General features: G+C 31.8%; 2 protein-coding genes across 2 annotated transcripts in view; one reads left to right on the top strand and one right to left on the bottom strand.

Annotated features, from left to right (window-relative positions):
• LOC134268859 (serine/threonine-protein phosphatase 6 regulatory ankyrin repeat subunit C-like) overlaps positions 1-21,431 on the bottom strand; it is a 45,866-nt gene extending 24,435 nt beyond the window's left edge. The window contains exon 1 of the mRNA XM_062751107.1: positions 21,267-21,431. The gene's annotated coding sequence lies outside the window, so the exon portion shown is untranslated. The remainder of the gene's footprint in view (positions 1-21,266) is intronic.
• Positions 9,690-10,988, top strand: LOC134268851 (ankyrin repeat and SOCS box protein 3-like). Its single transcript, XM_062751093.1, has 3 exons — positions 9,690-9,947; positions 10,084-10,395; positions 10,505-10,988. Exons 1-3 carry the CDS (start codon positions 9,755-9,757, stop codon positions 10,669-10,671), a joined length of 672 nt encoding a protein of 223 aa, XP_062607077.1. The 5' UTR covers positions 9,690-9,754; the 3' UTR covers positions 10,672-10,988.

A 21,431-nucleotide genomic window follows, 5' to 3' on the forward strand; every position in this document is an offset into this window, starting at 1 on the left:
TGTGCATTAATTAAAGTTCCATCATTTCTTTGTATATGTTCAGGTAGGGGAATGTAAAATATAATATATATGTTAATCTTTCAAAATGTTTAGTTGCAAATCATAGAACTTTTCATTACCTTTTTACTATAAATTACTAGTATATGACCCATTTGTAAAATTAACGTCTTTTGGCGCTTCATTATTTTAGTCATTTTACATATTAGGTATGTATAGTGGGACACGTTGCATTTTAGAATGTTTTTCTTATATCTCTGTCCGAAGTTTCTTTTCTATTTAAACCTCAAAGTACATTATGGTAAGCTTTTGTTTCTCTGTTTAAGTTGTTTGTATCTTTTTTATTTTGGTTTTAATAAGTTATGAAGCATGATTAATTTGATAAATATGAAGTTTTCCTAAGTAGATGTACATCATTGACAAATTGTAAAGAGAAAAACAAAGTGATTATTTTCTTCTAATTTTTTCCTCTATATATATAAATTTCAAATACAAAGTTTCTTTTATAACTTATAACTGTAAAGGCGCCATTAAAAATCTAATCAACAACAAAGAAATTTCAAAAATCAATTTCAATAGACATTTATAATCCATGATAAAATAAAGTCCAGGCTTTTTGACATCATTGACAGCTGCTTTTTCAATGAAAATGGAACTTGTCAATTTACTTACCTTGTCATTGGTCATTTGCAAATTTATTTTGTTAAAAATCATTTTGATTGTACACAAAAGTACTCTGAATACATCAAAAACATTTGAAATGACAATATTTATCTGTGGTGTTTGGAAATAACTTATAATCTGTACAACTCCCACGGTTACCAAAAATGAGCAAACATATGTATCTTACACAAGCAAAATGCTCAAAAGCTATTGACAAGAAGAATACATTTGCTGTTGCATTCATGAAAAATATATATCAGACTTTTTTTAAAAATAGTTTTTTTAATGTTAAATATCCCGATGAGTTTGAAATAAAAGATACCAGAGTCTGGCTCATCTTTTTTATGTTTAAATAGTTTACTAGAAAAAGACGTTAATGGTCACATCAACAAAGAAGACTTATGAAAAATGTTATGACTTCAACTTTTCTTTTTGTCAACTTCCCTCACCTGTGTAGCAATGTACACTTACCACCTGTATATGGGGTTTATATCTCTCTGTTTATTCAAAACGCAAAAGAATGTTTAATATTCGAACAATTTCTAAGACGACACAAGCTTTTGACAAACAAGTTGATGAAACAAGCATATCAAAAGTATCGTTAAAAGTCATTATGCAAGTTCTATGGTCGAGAAAATACGCGTTTCAGCAGCAGGTACAATCTGTCATAAAGTCGACTGCTGACTAACAATTTCAAAACTAATTATTATGCCATAATTTATAGACTAAAATGTCTAATGATTGCTCGATTGATCATAACAAGGCGCACACATCGATTTTGATCGATTGACAAGGATTCTTAGTCCCTGGTGCACCTGATTACACTTCGGTTTGTTGTCCTTGTTTGCTCTGCTTTCGATTTGTATTGTGAAAATAGACTTTTTGAGCTTGATAATTGTTCTTAAATTACATCAATATGTTATTTGAAAGATGAAAAGTTGAGGAAATAAAACTATTGCGTTTATTTAGAGATTGATTTACAAACTGGTCTATTGGGTTATTCATTTATAATATATTTTACAATATATTTTCCTTTTATGGTGAGTATGGTATATTACTCACGAAAAAATATCAATTTTGACCGAGATGAAGCCAATATTTTTCTGGTGAATAAAAAACATTCCCCGCCGAAACACTCCATGTTTTTTTAATAATCAGGATTTGAATTTAAAAAGACATTGAAGGATTCATGACCATTTCATTTTCATTATAATGAACTTCTGTCTTAGTAAAATAAAAAATGTCCAGAAGTAGACATCGAAAGATTTGGTAAATAATTTTGTGATGGACTTGCTTAACAATTTTTCTGCTCATTGTTTTCAACGTTGTATGAGGTATTGATTGTGACGTCACAATACCGCTGCACGCGCACTGACCCTGGTTAAAATGTAGCATAATGAAATGTTTGCGTTTGTATCGATTAAACAGGGACTATTTTTACAGGTAAACCATATAATAAAGTAATTTTTTACCAATTTTGTACCAAAATATATAACTATTTATATTTTGACTTTTACAAAAAAGTATATTTTGATATTTAAGTAATAAGTATCCTTGGTATTAAATGGGAAATGAGAGAGACAGTTTAATTTTGATCAAACATAATTTACTGCTTTGTGGAAATTGTTTAGAAATCAAACGAATGGATCTAAATTTCATGTTGTAAATTCATGCTAATTTAATTTTATCCTAGATGCCAAAATTTGATTGCATGAATCCAAGATCCAATTATTGCACAAAATTTAGACAGTTATTCATAAAATGACCTTTAAGATTTATTTACTTGTACTTTACACATAGAATCCATGTCTTACGTCAGTAACAGTTTCAACTGCCTAATTAATCTGATTAAAGCTTGGGAATTACTTACTTTAGATAAAAATCGTGCCTTGGCTACACATTATTGTACCATGATCTCAGCTGTGTTTACATTAAAATTAAATTGTACAACAGATGTTAGAATAGAAACAAGAATTCATACACAAACGAAGGTTTTTATCGCCATATACGAGCATTTTATAATAGTTTTAAAAGATTAAAAACATTGAAAGCTAAAAGGATAGTTGGATTTATGATGGACACGCCTTTATCATCCGAGCTGTTCTTGTATTCCAAATTTAATTCAAAAATTTCTACATAAAAAGTCTTTCAACATGACGTTTAAATGAATTGATGATGTTTTATCGATAAGCAATAATTACTTCAAATCTTATTACACATTTTTAAAAGAGACGCCAGAGTCTCTTACATGTGTTTAATATTTTTATTTTTTTACTGAATATAGATGAATAGGACCAATTAACAACGACATAAAATGTATCACAACCGAGATGAATAGCTTTCCCATGGCCAACTTTCCGCTATCACCAACATATGTTAACATCTCGCAACGTAGTCGATACTCAAGGGCATGGCCTGAGTACAATTTTTCGAATCAAGGCAGGCTACTGACAGATAAGTTGATGTAACAAATATATTTTTTTTAAAATCACTAAATTTCTTTGATTGTTAAAGTGACTTGTTTGCAGCAATAACTTTTCTCTAGGTCTTATATTGGCTGTTTCATGCCAGTTGTTTGGCCTTTGTTTCATAATATGGTTGACATTATTTCAGTACAACTAATTCAAAATGAAAATAATCCATGTTACAGTTTTAAGTTATCCCTTTATTACAGAGATTGACTCTTTTGTGGGTAAAGGTGTTAAAATTATTGATTCTGTTATATCAATGGAAATATCATCGTTATGTTTTTAACAATTAATTTCAATCTGATACACTTTTTCAAAATCTTAAATCTGAATTGTTCCCTACGTTAAGTACATGTAACTAGTTAAATCTCACGAAAAATTAATCGAGAACTGCAATACAAACAAAGGAGATAGTTTGTCATGATTCTCTTGTTATACCACTTTGCCCTTCTATTGTTTCTTTTATACGTCATGTACCAATTAATTCAATTACTGCACGAGATTAACCTAAAATTATGTGAGCAAACACATATTACCGTAGAACATCTAAATCTATGCAGCTATTTAACGTCACGTGTTAAAAACAAACTTTCAACAAAAAGAGAAGGACCCTTCTCAGAAAAGTCTTCAACATCTCTTGTATTCAAATTGATTAGGTCAAATGCTTATCTACTATCAAAATGCCAGATCGCATGATTTTCATGATTTACTGTTGCAGCTGTCTAAATTCAAATGAAGACATTATTGATAATACATTTAAAATTAAGCAAAATTAGTAACGATATAGAAAATGTGGTGACAGATGGATTGCCGGTGACACCAACTACTAAGTGTTATTCGAGTCATCTTTTATTACGAAATCCATGACGACTAATTTTTGCGACTGAACTACCCTACTAATACAAAACAAAATAAGTGCTTTTGGGGCGATTAATATTCGCGATTTTAAGTTTGCCGTGAAACTCGCGGATATTTCACGCGAATAAAAGTTGGTTTACAGTATATGTTTAAAACAATATTTTTAATTTGTTTAGGATTTATAATTGAGGGCCAGACAATAGCAGAAAACATACATTGTAAAAACTTCTTTCTGTGGATTATATCATTTTTCTTCTTAACATAGCTGCATAACAGACAAACACAGACACATATTTGTATTTGTTATGTCTGTGTATATATTCACATAGTTAGGTTTCATAGATGTAAAAGCACCCTGTATTAGAAATATAAACAGGTGGCTCAATAAACAATTTTTACTAGTTTACAAACGTTTACTAATTAATAATTAATGAAGTGTTTTTCACAAGGAAAAAGGGGGGAAATCGGGTTGGTGTAAATATCAATGCATCACTTAAAATTTCAAAACTGCTAGCCATTTATCAATAAGTCGTATAAATTTCAAACTAGACGTTTTCAGGTTTAAACCAAAAATAAGCCTTAAAAGTGACAGACGTGATCCGTGAAGATGTAATGAAGTCAGCAATGCACGCGAATAAATGCAAAACTTTGGAAGAAAAGGTAGATCAGATTCTATCTTTGAGCATGACAATGCGCTTTTAATCAGCTTCATGACAGAATTATGCTATATGATATATATTTTTAAATAAATGTCTGATTTCATTCACAATACGGTGAAATCACTAATTTTCGTGGCGGTTTAATTTTCGAGGTATGAAGAGACCCAAGAATTTATGTCCACCACTAAATGCAATTTTTCACACATGTTACTACTGAACTATTCCTATTCCACGAAATCAAATCCCCATGAACCAATATATTTTTCTCAACCCACGAAAATTTGGCCCATCGAAAATATATGATTTTACAGTATATTATATTCCATGGCACCTGATTCTACATCTGATGTTTTAGATGTCTGTGTTTGCTTTGCTCTTGCATGGCTTTTTATTGCTTGAATGGACTTAAAAGCTTGAAAACTCTTCGTCATCGCCATATTTATCCATACTTCTTTCTGTGCTTCAAAAACGCTTCAATTTTTTTTTTTCACATTATATGAAATTACTATAATATATTTGATCTTTTTCTTTTTTCATATTATTATGAAATGAATATACTTTTGAAACGTTACTATGCTATACCGTATCCTTTAAAACATTGTTAATTAATTGTTCCTGATATATTTTCAGCATCTTTAATGTATCTGAAGAAATAAGAACACTTTAAAGTTGTGTGGCAAACATTCTATACAGAAACAAGTTTATTTTTTGTATGTTATTGTAAAATATGGAATTGAAAACTCTCCAGAATTTATTACTACATCTGTAGTAGTATTAAAAACGCTATAAATATTTGAAAGGAAGCCTTTTGAAACGGGGTCTTCCAAGAATTCTGAAATTCGCATTGTTCTGACCACTAATAGGTGGATTTTGCTTTTCATGTCCTGACATATCTGAATTGTTTTTTTAAAGCTACAAGAAAAGGGACCTCCTGCTGTGACCATTACTTCGACGATAAGATCTGTCAAAGATGTTTTATCTGCTCTCTTACTGAAAGTCGTTATTTTATGAACTTTTTGTCTTGTCCATGTAAATATTTTAACGAATAATGTATTTTGAATTTTGAAATGTTAATGAAACGTATGAGAGTTGATTGAAAAGTAATATTACATTAGCTTTAACAGTTCGACTAATATTATTTTATTTGGAGTTTATTTTCATTATTCATAAGCATATAGCTAAATGTATTTGATGGATGACAATTTCCTTTAATGCATTCTGTAAATGCCTTTTATGCTATATTATAATATCAAAACAATATTCTTAATAAACGTTTTTACAAATCCATCTTCCAGAATAATTACAAAGAAAAATGCTCTATCAATCATTATTTTGATTATATTTTATCAATACGCTTTTGATACACACCCTCACCAAAGGTATGTAACGTCATTTAATATAACGTGTACAAAGTAAACCACAGCTAAGCATTATGCAATTCTTATTAATCAATGTCGCATTAAAGGGAAGTTTCAATTGTGTAAATATAATTTCTGTTTGCAAGAAAAGAGTAAAGAAACAATGCATATTGATGGTCGCCACACCCTTTGGTTGGTGAAGAACGTTCGATCAGACATTTTGGTAACTTCTAGACTAGCTTGTCAATAAATGATTGAAGAATGTGTATAAAACAGCCATACTGTTTTCTATGAAATTTTTTTAAATATATCTTTTGGAAGAAATACAACGACAAAATAAGTTACTTTTCAATGTATCCCCAACCTAGTTCTGGTTATCAAATGTCAAAAGGTTTAACAACAAACTTTAGTAAAACTTACAGTCTATACGAGCTTTTCCAGACTTTATTATACTTATAAATTTCATATATATTTTGTATGAAAAATATGTATTTTTTCCAAAGTTGGAATGATCTGTTTTCTTTAACGATATTTTTTTTTATACATATAGCTTGAAAACATTATTTTCTGTCAATTTTGAACTCATTTTACAGTAATAAACATCAGAACACAAAGCTTATCTGCTCCGTGTATATAAAACAGCTAAAAAATATAGTTTGTACCCATAGAACAGTTTATTCAAAACAGTCCTAAGTGACATTGTTTTCAATAGATCAAACCAGGATGTAATACACTATGCATGTTAAAAACGACATTAGTGATTTAAGAGGACGATGGATGGGACCATCTCCATGTTAACAAGTCTCTGTAATGAGGAAATAAGGACACTGGTATTGATCTGATGATCAATAGACAAAGCAATCAAACAGCATTACATCGAATTCGTGGTCGGTGTTTGAAATTCAGACAATAAAATCAATCCTTAAATAACTGTCATTCTCACCGAAGGTATGTGACCTTTTTTACAATTCATTTAATTCTAGAAATCAAATTATCGATTAACAAGTATATACTGACAAAACGTCAGAGATACTCAAGCTGTAGAGAGTCAATTAGGAACTGTCTTTAAAACGTTTTTCAAAGTGGCTGGGGGAAGGGGGGGGCTCCGGGCATACAAACATGTACAATACGTAGGCGTCAGAACCTTTTTTTTCCAAAGGTAGACTTAGTATAGACATTGAACATTGCAGCTTAGATTTAGCCCCCTCCCCCACTTTTCACTGAAACGTTGCAGTATAGGTTAAAAATGGCAAACCTACCCTCCCCCGAAATAAGATTTTCGTGTTTGGACAATGGAAATGTTTTCCTTTCTTTTTTTGCTTGACAGGTTATTTTGTAGGTCTAAAAAAATTCTTACACTCAGCCCCCCACCCTTACTTTCATTTACTTACGACGCCAATGCAATACATATTCCGTACGAATCCAAAAGAAGTTATACCAAAGCTGAAGATAGTACGATTTTTTTAAATAAAAAAACGTATGAGGGAGTAATTAACATGACTTTTGTGCTATTATTTTACAGTCACTCAAAGTGCACATAATTTGTAGGCCCGTGAGAAGCAATTTTAGTTTTGTTAACGATGGGTAACCTGCGTCACCTTTCAGAGTAATCAGTGGACTCGTCCAAAGATGCTTTGTCGGCGATTGTAAAAGTTACCTGAGATTCCTACGCTAAGAAAAGCGCGAAATCTCTGTATGGAAACTGTTGCGGCTGCGGAGCTTCACTCATTGTTCATTCGCCATAGAAAAGAATCCAACATTTAACACTTAATATCTTTGAATATACAGACGTTTTCAGGATAAATTTTTAATATTCTAGAAATATTTTTATCTACAAAAGTAATATGTTTTCGTGTTTTAAAACTGAGTAATTCGATGACCTAGCATCGTTTTAGATAACTCAAGCCCCTCTAGGGCTTGAGTAAAAATATTTGGGAATTGAATCTATATGAAACAAAATTAGACTCCCTATGGACATCGATGATAATAAAAGACTAATTTTTGCATCACTGGTGGGAATTATATTGCTATGATCAGTAATATGTAGAGGATATCTATATTGTGTGATTTGATATTGGCTTTATCCAACGAGTTGAAATGGTGTATATATTCGCGAGGCTTGCCGAGCGAATATACACCATTTCAACGAGTTGGATAAAGCCAATATCAAATCACACAATTATAGATGTTCTATTTATCTCATACGACTTTCGTTTTAACAAAACTTTGAGACTTCCCCTGCAAAACTACATGAATAATTGATGACGTATAACTTGATGACGTAGCACCGTTGATGATTACATGCTTCGAAAGAAAGTAGATCGTGTTCAAAAGTTAAAATTTTTGCTATCTGCCTCTTTGAAAACATTATGTGACAACTGCTGGAGCTTTACATCGAACGAACTTCTGACTGAAAGTTGTAAGGACCATGGCATCGTGAAAATTAACTCTTTGCTCCGAAGCAGAAAATAAAACCGTGTTAAGCAAGTTGTAGATTCATTGTTGATCCATGGTAAGTTACACCTACATTACATGTACTATTAGGTAGGCATACGTATAGTATAGCCTAATACAAGAAAGCATTATTGAAGATGTTAAAGGAATCTTATAACAACAACTTAACTGCTAGTCTTTACTTTTTCCGAAAACGATTTAAAGGGGGGAGGGTTAACACATGTCTTCAAGTAGCAAATACAGGTTTCTTGATAAAATAAGACACTTCTTGGACATATACGAGTCTTTTTCTTGCTTTTAATGATATTATTGCCCTTTATCATTCATTTTATAAGGACAATAATTTTCACAAATAAAAGTTTCAATGAAATAAAATCTTGAAGCGAAGGATCGTGTCAAAACTAGAAGTGCTATTGATAAAGCATCACCCGTGGATAAAGCATATTAAGTTTATCCAACGGCCTGTATCACCAACACGTATGAGATAAAGTTCCATACTAATTTCTTAATTCTTTGATAAGAAATACTCTGGCGAGAGGATGCTCAGAATCATCTTCAAGTCAGGGGTCGTGAGCGGATCAAAAACCCTTGATTTTGGAAGATGGCTTAGGACATACCTAAATAATTTTAATTTGAAAAAGACTAAGTTTGTTATTCATTAATGTGAGGAATTGATTCAAGCCGACATTTTCAAGAATTTACTTTAAACGAAAAACAAAAGAAAAAAATTAAAAATACAATTGTCTTAAAAAGACTTATACGCTTGCAATAACCTTTTTTATTTAATGAATATTTTTTCAGATTTTAAAGATCCCAAAATATTTCTTATTGTCTGTAGAATGAATATGGTTTTTAGTCCAATATACATGCATTTGAGAACAGGTTCAACAATAAAAAATTGTACTGAATGATCAGTCTCCAACAGATTGCCGCCAACGTCTCATTGGAAATTCATACATAACGAATTCAACCTCAAGGTGAAAATTTAATCATATGCTTGTTTCTTTCTTGCCATCAACTGCTGATTTATTTTGTGGTCCCCGCCGACCAGGACAATGGTTTACACTTCATAAAGCGGCTGTCACTTAACTGGAATACTGCACATCAAATTCAAAAAGGCGGTGCTTATGTCTCATTAATATTAATAGTTATCTTGCAATAATATATAAATAGAAGACATGTCTTGGATTTTATCATATCTTTCTTACAACTCATCAGAAAGAGAAGTGCTTCTTCAAAGAGGACACATTAAAAATACATCTGCTAATCTTGTTATTGGGAATTTGAATTTATAAAAATGGAATGTGATAAAGCACGAGCTCAATCTGTCCTGCTTTTCAACTCTGTTCAACAGGGGCATGTAAACGTGATCAGAAAGCTCCTGAAAGCAGGAACAAATCCGAATGTCTTTGATGGGGAAGGAGAACCCCTTATCTTTGTCCCAGTTGTTAATGGGGATTATGATACTCTCGAAGTACTTTTGGAGAGTGGTACGTTTTTCATTACGTTATTCATTACACCTCATTTTTGATTACAACTAGATGAAATTATTATGTTATTAGCAATTTTAGCAATTTTAGACATAATCAATGGTGACTATATTAAGATTTCGATTTTATTTTGCAGATGTCTGTGACATTAATCTAAAGAGTCTGGATTCTGCAACATCGGCTTTGACAACGGCCGTGGGTTTAGATGATCTTGATATGGTGAAATTTCTCATCAAAGCAGGTGCCAATGTTGATTGCATTGACGAGTCTGGAAAAACACCTCTTCTTCTGGCCCTCCAGGAGGGGAAATTTAGAATTGCTCAGTATCTCATGAAACAAGGCAGCGATGTAAATATTGTTGATGGACTTGGACAATCAGCGTTGTTCTTGATTGCCAATGGAGGGAATAATGATTGTTTGAAGACAGTAAAAAAGCTTATGAAATATGGTAAGGAATCGTTTGAGTTCAGTTAAATATTATATTATTGCATTGAAAAGAATGAATGTTTGTTAAAGGATAAAGCAAATGGTCTCTTACCATTTCATTATATTTATAGGGTATTCACTCGAGAAAGATTCAGAATGGATTTCCCCTGACGAATTGGATTTGGAGAAATTCCAAAACGCATCCAAAGTGAACAAACTTTTAAAGAAATTTGCGTCCAAAATGCTGTCTTTCTCTTCCATCCAGAGCTCTCTGAAACTTTGTAATTCTGCCACCTGAACAAGCGTAGCTGACACATTGGCACTGCAACCACAACGCATTGCAAAAATGCGCAGGCCGCAACGTTGGAAGACATGTCTTCAAGTTCAGTCTTTGTACTATATGGAAGACGCGGCGACCAAAAAAAAGCTATGCTACATAATGAAAATGCTAACGCTTTCGCAACATAATAGTGTTCAGCTTGATGGGAAAAGAACTGTAGTTGAACTATGATTCACCCATGACATTTATCTAATGATCATGTTAAAAGGATAAACGTATGGGTCATTTACATGTAGATTCATTGCTTTTGGTGAACATTAAAAAATATTCTATGATTTTGTTTTGACTTCTTTATTTCTTCTGACATATATAATGGTTTTGCGAATTTGTATCAATTTTTTTCTTTTTTTGCAAATGCTCAATTAATAAAATAGGAATTTTACTCTGATATGCTGAAACTGACCCTAAAAAGCACTATAGTTGACTAGTGTAAACTAATAGTAAATCAAGGTTTTCACTTAAGTTTATCAAAGTTATTTTGATATGAAATTCGTTTAGACATATGTTATTTCATTTAATTCCCAAGTAATTTTCTGATATTTAGAAGAAGTATTTTAAGTAAATTTACATATTTTTTCAAGAAATTACATCAATGGTATGTAAGGAAAGAAATGCTAAGGCTCTAAATCTTAAAAAAAAACCAAAAAAAAACAAGGTTCTAGAGTAAAGTTTCATAGTAAATCAAGGTATCAAAGTACTTACTATAGCTTACTATAGTCAATTATAGTTAGCAAAAGTAAGGTTTTGTTAGCAGGATTAAATATACAGAGAACATATTAGTTTTTAAAAAGGAAAATGGTCATTAATATCAACTTTGTTTCAGAAATTCTATAAACAGCGTAAATCGTGAAAAGAACAAACACTCAGAGCGCTTTATTATAACCTTAGAAGATCAATTCAATATGAATTTGATTTATTACAATTAATCTGTTTATATTTTTGCAAATTTCTATCGGTAAATCTTTTTCTTTAAAGTATTTTGTTTAGAAATAAAAATTTTAATAATAACGGTGTTGATACCTTGAATGTTAAGATCTTCTCAGATATGGTCAATACAATGACCTTGACAGCAAACACGATCTATCATTAAGTCAAAAGCTTACAGACGTTTCAATTTGCAAACTAGTTGTTACAGCATTACACACTAAATTGGCGACAGATTTTTCCCTCATTTTTCGGTCATGACAAGGAGCACGGTGGTTGTGACAGGTCGGCACGAGAGGCTTACTCCTCCATGGTATCTAATCCCATCTCTGATATTTTAGAGGCCAATGTTTGTTTTGCTCATAATTTGTATTGTTTAAATTGACCTTTTAGCTTAAATATTGTTATTTATCTCCGTATATTTCATATGTATGCATACTGAGGAAGGTAATATAAACTGAAATGTAGTAAAATTTGATTCAAAAAAAGAAGAAAGAAAAATCGAATCACATTTGCTATAATCTGAGTTAGATAATTGGTTAAGGTTAGAAAAAGAAGAAAAAAATTTGCAATGATCAGGCTAAGGATAATGGTTAGGGTAAGAAAGAAAAGAAGAAAGAAAAAAACGAACACGTTTGCTATCATCGTTTGTTAAGGTAAGACATTTTATTTATACGTCCTTGGATAAATCCGACGAATTTATTTTTATTTATTCACTTAATTATTCTTTGGTTCTTTCAAACAATAAAGTAACAATGTAAATAATAAGTTAGGTCGATAAACTGTTGTTTACATAGACAATTTTGCATAATTATCTATAAATGACATTATAAGTTACAACAGAGAAAAAGTAATGGGTTTATCTACATATTTTTATCAAATGAAATGAAAAAGTTAAAGCCCTTGGAGTCATGAACTATCTTAGAGAGGACAAAATGGACAATAAACCAATTCCGGGAAAACTTTAAATGTCAATAACATTATCATAACTTTGTGGTAAGTTATTTAATGGAAAAACGTTAATGATTCCACTCATTTGAAGGTCAAATAAGATGAACGATTTTGCTATTTTTAAGTTTAGATTTTCGGTGGATCCCCAGCTTTAAAGTATATAAATAAGGAAAAGTTTTGAAATTTTAAAGTTTATTTCAAATTACCATGTATGTAAACGTCTTGTATCCACTGAATTTTTAATGCAGTCTATTTCATCAGATGTCTGTTGGAATATTTGAAAATAAGTAAACTCTGCACATACTGCTCCAGTAGCGTAGAATCATTTTTGTTGAAGGGGGAGGGGGAACCCAAGAAAAATGATTTTCAAATACTGTAGATCACTTAGTTTTCGCGATGGCTTAAAAAAAAAAGTCATTGACTCTTTATTAGCGAGACAAAATTTTCACGAATTGTGGTCATTGCTCTATATAATCTTAAGGAAATGTATTATACGCGAGAATGAAATTTTCGCGAGCATACCGTCTCGCGAAACCAAATAAGGTTTACAAGCTTTCATTGAATATTTGTTACACATATGAATATCAGAATAAAACTATGGGAAGTGTGACAAGGTAAAAAGGTGCTTTTATAAATTAAACTTCATTATGATATGCTTACATTTATTGAAAAAATATTAAAAAGTTATTGCTCGTATAATAATATTTCTTATCTATAATGTTTGGAACTGTACATTATGATTTTTTAATTGCTAGTTGAAATAAATAATGCAAACTTTGGGTTTCAATAAACAGTTCATGTAAATTATGTGTTTCGCCTATCATTAATTTGACTGTATAGAGCATGAAGACAAATATCTTTATCCGCCAAACTGGCAACTAAATTAATTGAATAATTAAGAATTAAGAAATAATCATAAAATTGCCTATCTTTAAGGTGACATATCACGGTGTGGTTTTTATTTTTATTTTTTCTTGTGCTCATTCTTTTAAGGTTATATTTCAAATCACTCCAAAATTACATTTTTGCTTGCAAGATGCATTTTTAAAAATATATTCCTGTTTTTAATATATTCATACCATATAGGCTATATCGGATATATGTAGCAAGAAAAGGTTCCTATGCAAAAAATGACGGGAAAAGGTGAAAATTAATGCATACATGTATATGAGCCCCCATTACGGGATTCCATATTCAGCAATTGAATACACAGCGACTATGACAGGTCGGCAGGGGATGCTCATTCCTCAATGGCACTTGATCCCACCTCTGGTCTGTGTTTGCTCCTAAATTTGTATTGTTTAACGGACTTTTGAGCTTGAACTGTTCATTATCTTGATATATTTCATTGCATACTTAACAATAATAAGATAAGACCATTAGTTATAGAACATCTGCAAAATATTAATGTACATTTGTCACCGTTTTCATACCGGTATATTTTTTATTTAATCTTTGATAATATAATATATCCACACCTTGGTCTTTGACACATATATCTACAATGTACCAACTTGCACGACAATAAAGAGGAATTTTCAATATCATGACGAATTCTTTTTAGATTAATATTCTTTAATTTTAATGGATCTAATCAGTCGGTCTGATACAAACCTTTTATGCAAGTTTAATAGGTCAAAATATATAGCTAACCAGAGCCGTGCGTACAGAAAGTTCAGAAATTTGTCTTCACTACTTTGCTGCAGTTAACGCTACTCAATCAGTCTAATCTGGTATATGTATGTGTGTACCTTGTATGTATGTAATGTTGACAAGGTGAATCGAGATAAAGCGGCAAAGTTCAGGGCAAAGAGTACTACATTACACGTGCTCTTTGTACTCTTCACCTTGATTTCTGTTATTTATCAAAATATTTTTCCGGTGCTTTCAATCGATTTTTATACCGGTTTTGTAACATGAAATCATTTTCTGTGGCGAAGAAATAAAAAAGTTAGTGATCAGTATACAAACTTAGAATAATCATCCTTGAAAATTAATTCTTTATTTATGATCAAAGTGAAGAAATTCTTTGTTTTCTTCAAATGTGCATTTAATTATGATCACTGTTAAACTTTGACATCTATTAAATCTCTTTCCTTAACCATTGAAACAAAATAGAACAATATAGCATAATGAACCTTCATATAATTAAAATAGATTGAAAAAAGTTTAACATAATGAACTAGGATCTATCTCACGAAGTCTTTTAACAATTCAAATTGTGGACAGGACAAAAACACGGATTCCTAAAAACACCAGAGGGGGTAGCAGGTGCTATATCCTGTCGGCTGTTAAAGCAAACGTCATTTTTCTTTATTTGAAGTTTTGCAGTCAATAATGATATAATATAACAATTGCCTTAAAGTTGGTCTAAATCATGTATATACAAACAAAGCCATTATACAGGACAAAGAATTTGCGAACTGCTGACATTAACGAGAAAAGAAAATGTTCTGTAATTTCAACTTATTCGTCATTAGCCTGTCTAAGATTAAACTGGTCGTACTTGGAGCATGCACTTGTATACTGAATCATGATCAGCTGAAATACATGAACATTATGTACAGGTGATTATTGAATGTTACTAAATAAAAAAAGGAATTTACATAATAATCTAGTTTTCAAAAAAGTATTCAAGTTGAGGTTCATGTGAAAACATGGCTGACTTAATATAATTTCAGAACCTCCCCTCCCTATTCGGGAATTTCGCACGAGACAGGAGCTGACTTTTTTTCCCATGAGTTGAAAACGATATGTAAACTTCCTGTATTGACCAAATTCATTAAAATTTAAGGCGTGATGATTTTTATACGCTGGGTTGGGGTGAGGGGGGGGGGGGTGATTAGAACCTGCACTTGAATTTCAAGCACCTGCTCGACATCACCGAAACAATCGTGTGTGCCTTGCCAGTAATCTGTGCGAGTTTTTTTTTTTTTTTTTTTTTTTTTTGTGTAAAAAAAAAAAAAAAAAAAAAAAAACACCTTGTTTGTTTGAAATTTAGCGTCCCTCTCGAGAATCTTTTACTCATATGGAGACGCCACTACTTGATGGTAGAGAGCTGCAAAATTAAATCTAATAGTACAAACGGCACTGAAGGCCATTGAGCAGGGATGATTCTTTCATGTGCCAACACCAATTACGCTTTTATACTGTCTTATCCAAAGGAACGGTCTCCAAGTCCTGCAGTGGTTTCGAAACTGCGACGTAAAGATCAGCTTTTACCTATTTTTTCAACGATTTGTGTGGTTTTTGGGGATGTATGTTTTTAGCTCCTCGGCAAAGGGATAAAAACATACAACTAATTAGATATAAATCATATCCAACTTCAAATCATTGGGGTTTCTTTTTATCCCATAGTTTATACATCACTTTCAGTGTTTTACTCAGTTTTCATATATAAATCCACTTTTTTCTTAATCATTTCACACAAAACATATTGTGACGTTACAGCTATGGGATACCAAAAAATATCAAATCAGTGATATCTACAGAATAAAGTAGTAAATAGGGGATAAATAGCGTAATCTTTTTTAAAACTAAGATAGGAAAGATAACTCTCCCCTGAATCAAATCGCCATGTTCACGTGCATTTTTGTCAAATATTCCCAGTATGGCATACACTCTGCAAAATATTTCCATGCCAAAAATTTATCAGTTACTGATTTATACCCATCAGTTGCTTGTATGTCGTCATAAGAACTCCCATTTTAGGGTGAGCTTGTACACTCCATTCCTTCTGAAGGCAAGGATATACGAGTTGTTTTCCTTTAAGCTTTTCATGTTTAGAATGAAACTAATGTATAGCCACTTCACAATATATTTTTACCACACAGGGGGAGGGGGGGGGGCAAAAAAACAATCCAACTAAAACTGTATATGAATCATTTTTATTATTTGCTTTGACATAAGAAGAGATTCAGTGTGACAGTCATAAAAAAGTTTAAAATACTGCTGACGTTAAATCTTTTAAAAATGTCCTTGATTAAAATCTTTTAAAGCAAAAATTCAATAATTCCTATGAATAATTGCGACGCATCTAACACTTTTCAAAAGGGCCTTTTTATTTCGTCCCCACTGTGAAACTCTTCAGGAACAAGGCTCTAATAATAAGTAAACCTTAATACAAGTATCGGTTGTAAATAAGACAAGGATGAATACAATGACATGTAAAGACAGAAAATACGTGAGCTCTCTTACTCTTTCTATTATGTAAATAGTACAAGTGCTCGTTTCATAGAGGCAAACAGCTGCAAAATTAAACCTATTAGAACAAACGGCACTGAAGGCCATTGAGCAGCGATGATTCTTTCATGTGCCAACACCTATTACTGTACCACACAGGACAACACTTTTATACTGTCTCATCCAAAGGATCCGAACAGTCTCCACGTCCTGCAGTGGTTTCGAAACTGCGACGTTAGGATCAGCTCCTTACTTAATTTTCAACTATTTGTTTTGGTTTTTATTCCCGATCCTTTTGGGAATGTATGTTTTAGCCCCTCGGCGAAAGGATAAAAACATACAACTAGTTTGATATAAATCATATCGAACTTCAAACCATGGGAGATTCTTTTTATTTCATAGTTTATACTTCACTTTCAGTGTTTTACTCAGTTTTTTATATATACATGTATATGAATCCACCTTTTACTTCATCATTTTTACTCAAAACCTATTGTGATTTCACAACTACTAGTATATGAGTGCAATCTACGGAATAAAGTGGTTTAAAACATGGGATGAATAGCAAAGTGTAACTTTTTTATACTAAGAGAGGAAATATAACTCTTTCCTGAATCAAATCGCCATGTTCACGTGCATTTTTGTCAAATATTCCCAGCATGTCATGCACTCTGCAAAATCTTTTCATGACTAAAATTATCAGTTACTGATGTAAAACCACCAGTATATTATGTCGTTATAACCACTTCCATATTAGAAAGAGCATGTACACTCCGTTTCTTCTAAAGGCAAGGATTTACGAGTTCTTTTCCTTTAAGCTTCTCATGTTTAGAAGGAAACTAATGTTTATACTCACTTCACAATATTTGGAGGGGGGGGGGGGCAAAAAAACAAATCCAACTAAAACTGTATATGAATCATTTTTATTCTTTGCTTTCACATAATGAAAGCTTCAGTGTGACAGTCATAAAAAAGGTTAAAGATACTGCTGACGTCAAATCTTTAAAAAAAATTCTTGATTAAAATATTTTATAGCAAAAATTCAATTATGCCCATGAATAATTTTGACGCATCTAACACTTTTCAAAAGGGCCTTCATTATTTTTATTTCGTTCCCACTGTGAACTCTTCAGGAACAAGGCTCTAATAATAAATAAACTTTAATGTAAGTATCGGTTGTAAATAAGACAAACAATGACATGTAAAGACAGAAAAATACGTGATCTCTTTTACTCTTTCTATTATGTAAATGATACCAGTTCTTATTTCACAGAGGTTTTAAAACGAAATAAACAATATCTTCATCTCTACTTAAGTACAGATAAACTGTAAATCAATGCCTCGATGAACTAGTACTAGTAAGTACATAACATGCTACATGTACCTTACACGTCATGTGACGGAATTTAGTATTCACAAAAGATACCTGAGGTGAAAAATCACTGATGAAATATAAAATTCATCATATTAAAAAGCTTGAAAAATAGCGAAAGCAAATGTAAAAAAAAAAACCCAACTTTTACACTTTATAACTTTGAGAACATGTTTGTTTCATTTTATCTCCTACTGACACAACTTTATAATGTAACATGCAAATATATACACCAACAATAAACAGAGAGCAATAGACAAAAGTTTAATTTGTTGTTGTATTTTATGTATTAGCTCAAAAGAAAGGAGTCCTCGGAGTTTTGAGAAACCTTGCTTATCCCGCGCATGAAAACAGATTTGCACTCCTTAACTTCAAATTTTCATTTAATGTAATTTAATAACAAAACTTCTAGTTTCCCGCCATTAAAAAAAATACTTGTTGAGAAAGATTATTTTGGTGGAAACTTCACGCAATTCCTTACGTGCAGCCATCCATTGGCTGCGGAGTACTCCGTCTGCTACTCCAAAATATCTGACGTTTTGCAAGCTTTTTTCACTATTTTGATATTTTACGTGCCAGGAAAACCATGAAAACTTGTACTTAAAATATCAAAATCTTGGGCTATTCTTCTACATGTGGCTCTCATAACAAAGGTATCTGGTAGATACCTTCTAAGTATGGTGTATCCAAAATGACCATAGGCACTGGGCACTTGAGGACCGCACCCACCCCTACAGTTATGCCGATATACCCGTGCCCCTTAAAAATAATGTCTAAAGATCTTTTATCTGTCAAGGAATTTTGGGTCGTTGATAGTGCCCCCAACTCAGTGAAAGTGTAGGGTTGTGTCCACCAAACTATTCAAAGTTTCTTCATACGAACCTGTCCAGGGATTTCCAATTGTGTCCTGCTCATATTTGTTTTTGTTAACAGGATTTTTTTAGCGTGGTCACCGTTCGATATAATAAATATACAACACACTTTGTACATTCTATTTAAAGGGTAGACTAGTTTCAATAATACCAAGAAGGGAGATTTATTTAATATTTTTGTTTTGAAAATATTCTTCTAAACTTCCTCAAAATGAATGACGAGAAGAAATTAAAAACATCTAAAAAAGAATGAATGCATGAAAATAAATACAGGTATGTATAATAGCTGTTAATCTGTTTAGCCAGGTTTTATCAATAAAATATTGTATGTCGTCATGTAGACTAATTGACTCCCAAAAATGTTGTACCCTAAATATATATAGAGACTTAAGGCAAAACATTATTAATAAAGGTAAAATAATGCGGATACAAACAAATGGAAAAAAATAACAAACGAAATCGTTAATATGTGAAACCTGGTTCTATTTAATAGTAAAAGAGAATTGGATGTTTTCATGCAGACTAATAGGCTAATCAACATGTTATTCGCTAAATGTGGCAAGAAGTGAAGCATAACAGTGTTAATTAATATACAGAAAATGCGGATACAAATAAATGAAAGTAATGATTACAAACCAACAACAATAAATCACAACAGCGGCATAGTTCTGCTTTAGTTTAATTGATTCCTCTCTCGACCAATGAGATCCTTTCTGTTTTACCACTGAGGTATAAAAAGACGGGATGTTAACAACTTTACCTCAATTCAGCTACATAGAAGCATTATAACTTGGGCTTAAATAGTTACGTAAACGATCGCTCAACAAAATACCATAGAAATGGCAGCAAAATTTTCAGAAGCCGTGAAAATGACAAATATCTTAAAGATGATAGCCGAGAAAGTAAAATACATCCACGATCTGCAACAGGCGGCATCAAAGGGAAAGAAGCGATGAAGGAAGTAACTGATTGAGAAGAGTATGCGCACTTCGAACCCTAGTATGTCAAAAACTGGAGTACACAAGTCAACAGCCTGCACTGGTATAGCAGCTAAACCAAGGTCTCTTCTTCAGATTGGAATGACAGATTGAATGAACCCATTTTCAATGTTCGGACAGCACAAGAAGAGGCTCAAACATCTTGACAAGTCACCGAGGCAGACACAGTAAAAGGATGTCCTGACCAGTGCCTCATGTTACTGGATTTGATAAGGAATGTACATGGGGGAAACCAGAAATCATCAATTGTCTGAGAGAAACGCATATTAAGAACTATTGTGAAATTTCCTTGAAGTAAAGAAAAAATGAAAAAATATAATTGTTTTGCTATCATCATATTAACTACTGGTATCTTTACTGGTATTGTTTTTTCAATGAATATTTTTATTGATATGCTTCAGTTGTCTAGATATGTTCACTGTAATGTTCTGTCGGCAAATGATTAGTATTCATATTCAATAAAAATATATCTCGAGAAAATATACTGTTGGTAATTATTACATAATACCTTTAAAAATATAGAAAATTTATTTGAAACTTGAATTTTTTTACTTATTATTTTAAAAATTTTTCATAATGATGCACATGATATTAATTAATTTGTCCGTAGATACTATGGGAAAATTACTGCTATTCGAAGCACTGGAAAGTGTCTTATTACATAAGCATACAAATATGAGATAGAGATTAAGACGGAGTATATATTAGAATCAGTTATGCAGACTAATTTCATACAAATATATAGGTAAATGTACAAAGAAACAATATCAATATTATGCCACACAATAGCTTTCGAAATTATATTTTTAAAAAAACTGCAATAAAACCAGCTAATAGTTAAAAGAAGCCAATGCCATCGTCTCAAGCCTTTGTGTTTTTTAACATATAAATTAAATTTATTAGGCAATTACATAACTTTAAGCATGAATAATACAGTAAAACACTTGAATTATGTATTTCTAAGGTAAAGTGTGTCACTCAGGTGGCCTTTTTCTATTCGTTTTTGACCAACATCAGCTTCTTAGATCTTGTACCACTGAACCAATTTTAACGAATTATGGCAAGTAGAAGAAATTAGTGAAGAGTTACAAAGATAACACATTTCATGTCCCTTTATTGATATTGAAAAGTTTATGGTCCCAGGATCAGGGGATCTGGTGCTATGGCAGGATTATATATAGATGATAATACATGAAGTTTGAAGAGTATTTTATCATGATTTTTCTTACTGCTCCTAGGTATTAAAAAACTTACTTAGTGCATCTTTGTGATGGGCAAAAGTACATCTTCCAAAGTTGTGAATGTCACAACTGGTTCAGGGGTTCTGGTGCTGGAGTCGGACTGTATTGAATATATGGTAAAAATGCATTTATTCTTTGAAAATCTTTGCAGACAGAAAATCTTCTCTAGCTGTTTCTG

Source organism: Saccostrea cucullata, unplaced genomic scaffold (assembly GCF_032062105.1).
Source record: "Saccostrea cucullata isolate Sc308-1 unplaced genomic scaffold, CSIRO_AGI_Scuc_v1 ctg778, whole genome shotgun sequence".
Classification (NCBI taxonomy): Eukaryota; Metazoa; Mollusca; class Bivalvia; order Ostreida; family Ostreidae; genus Saccostrea; species Saccostrea cuccullata.

Bases quoted from the DNA above. Each gene is read 5' to 3' on its own strand.
- LOC134268851 (XM_062751093.1), top strand. From the start codon at position 9,755: ATGGAATGTGATAAAGCACGAGCTCAATCTGTCCTGCTTTTCAACTCT. The intron at 9,948-10,083 runs GTACGTTTTTCA...TTTATTTTGCAG, and splicing joins CGAAGTACTTTTGGAGAGTG to ATGTCTGTGACATTAATCTA. The intron at 10,396-10,504 runs GTAAGGAATCGT...TTATATTTATAG, and splicing joins AAAAAAGCTTATGAAATATG to GGTATTCACTCGAGAAAGAT.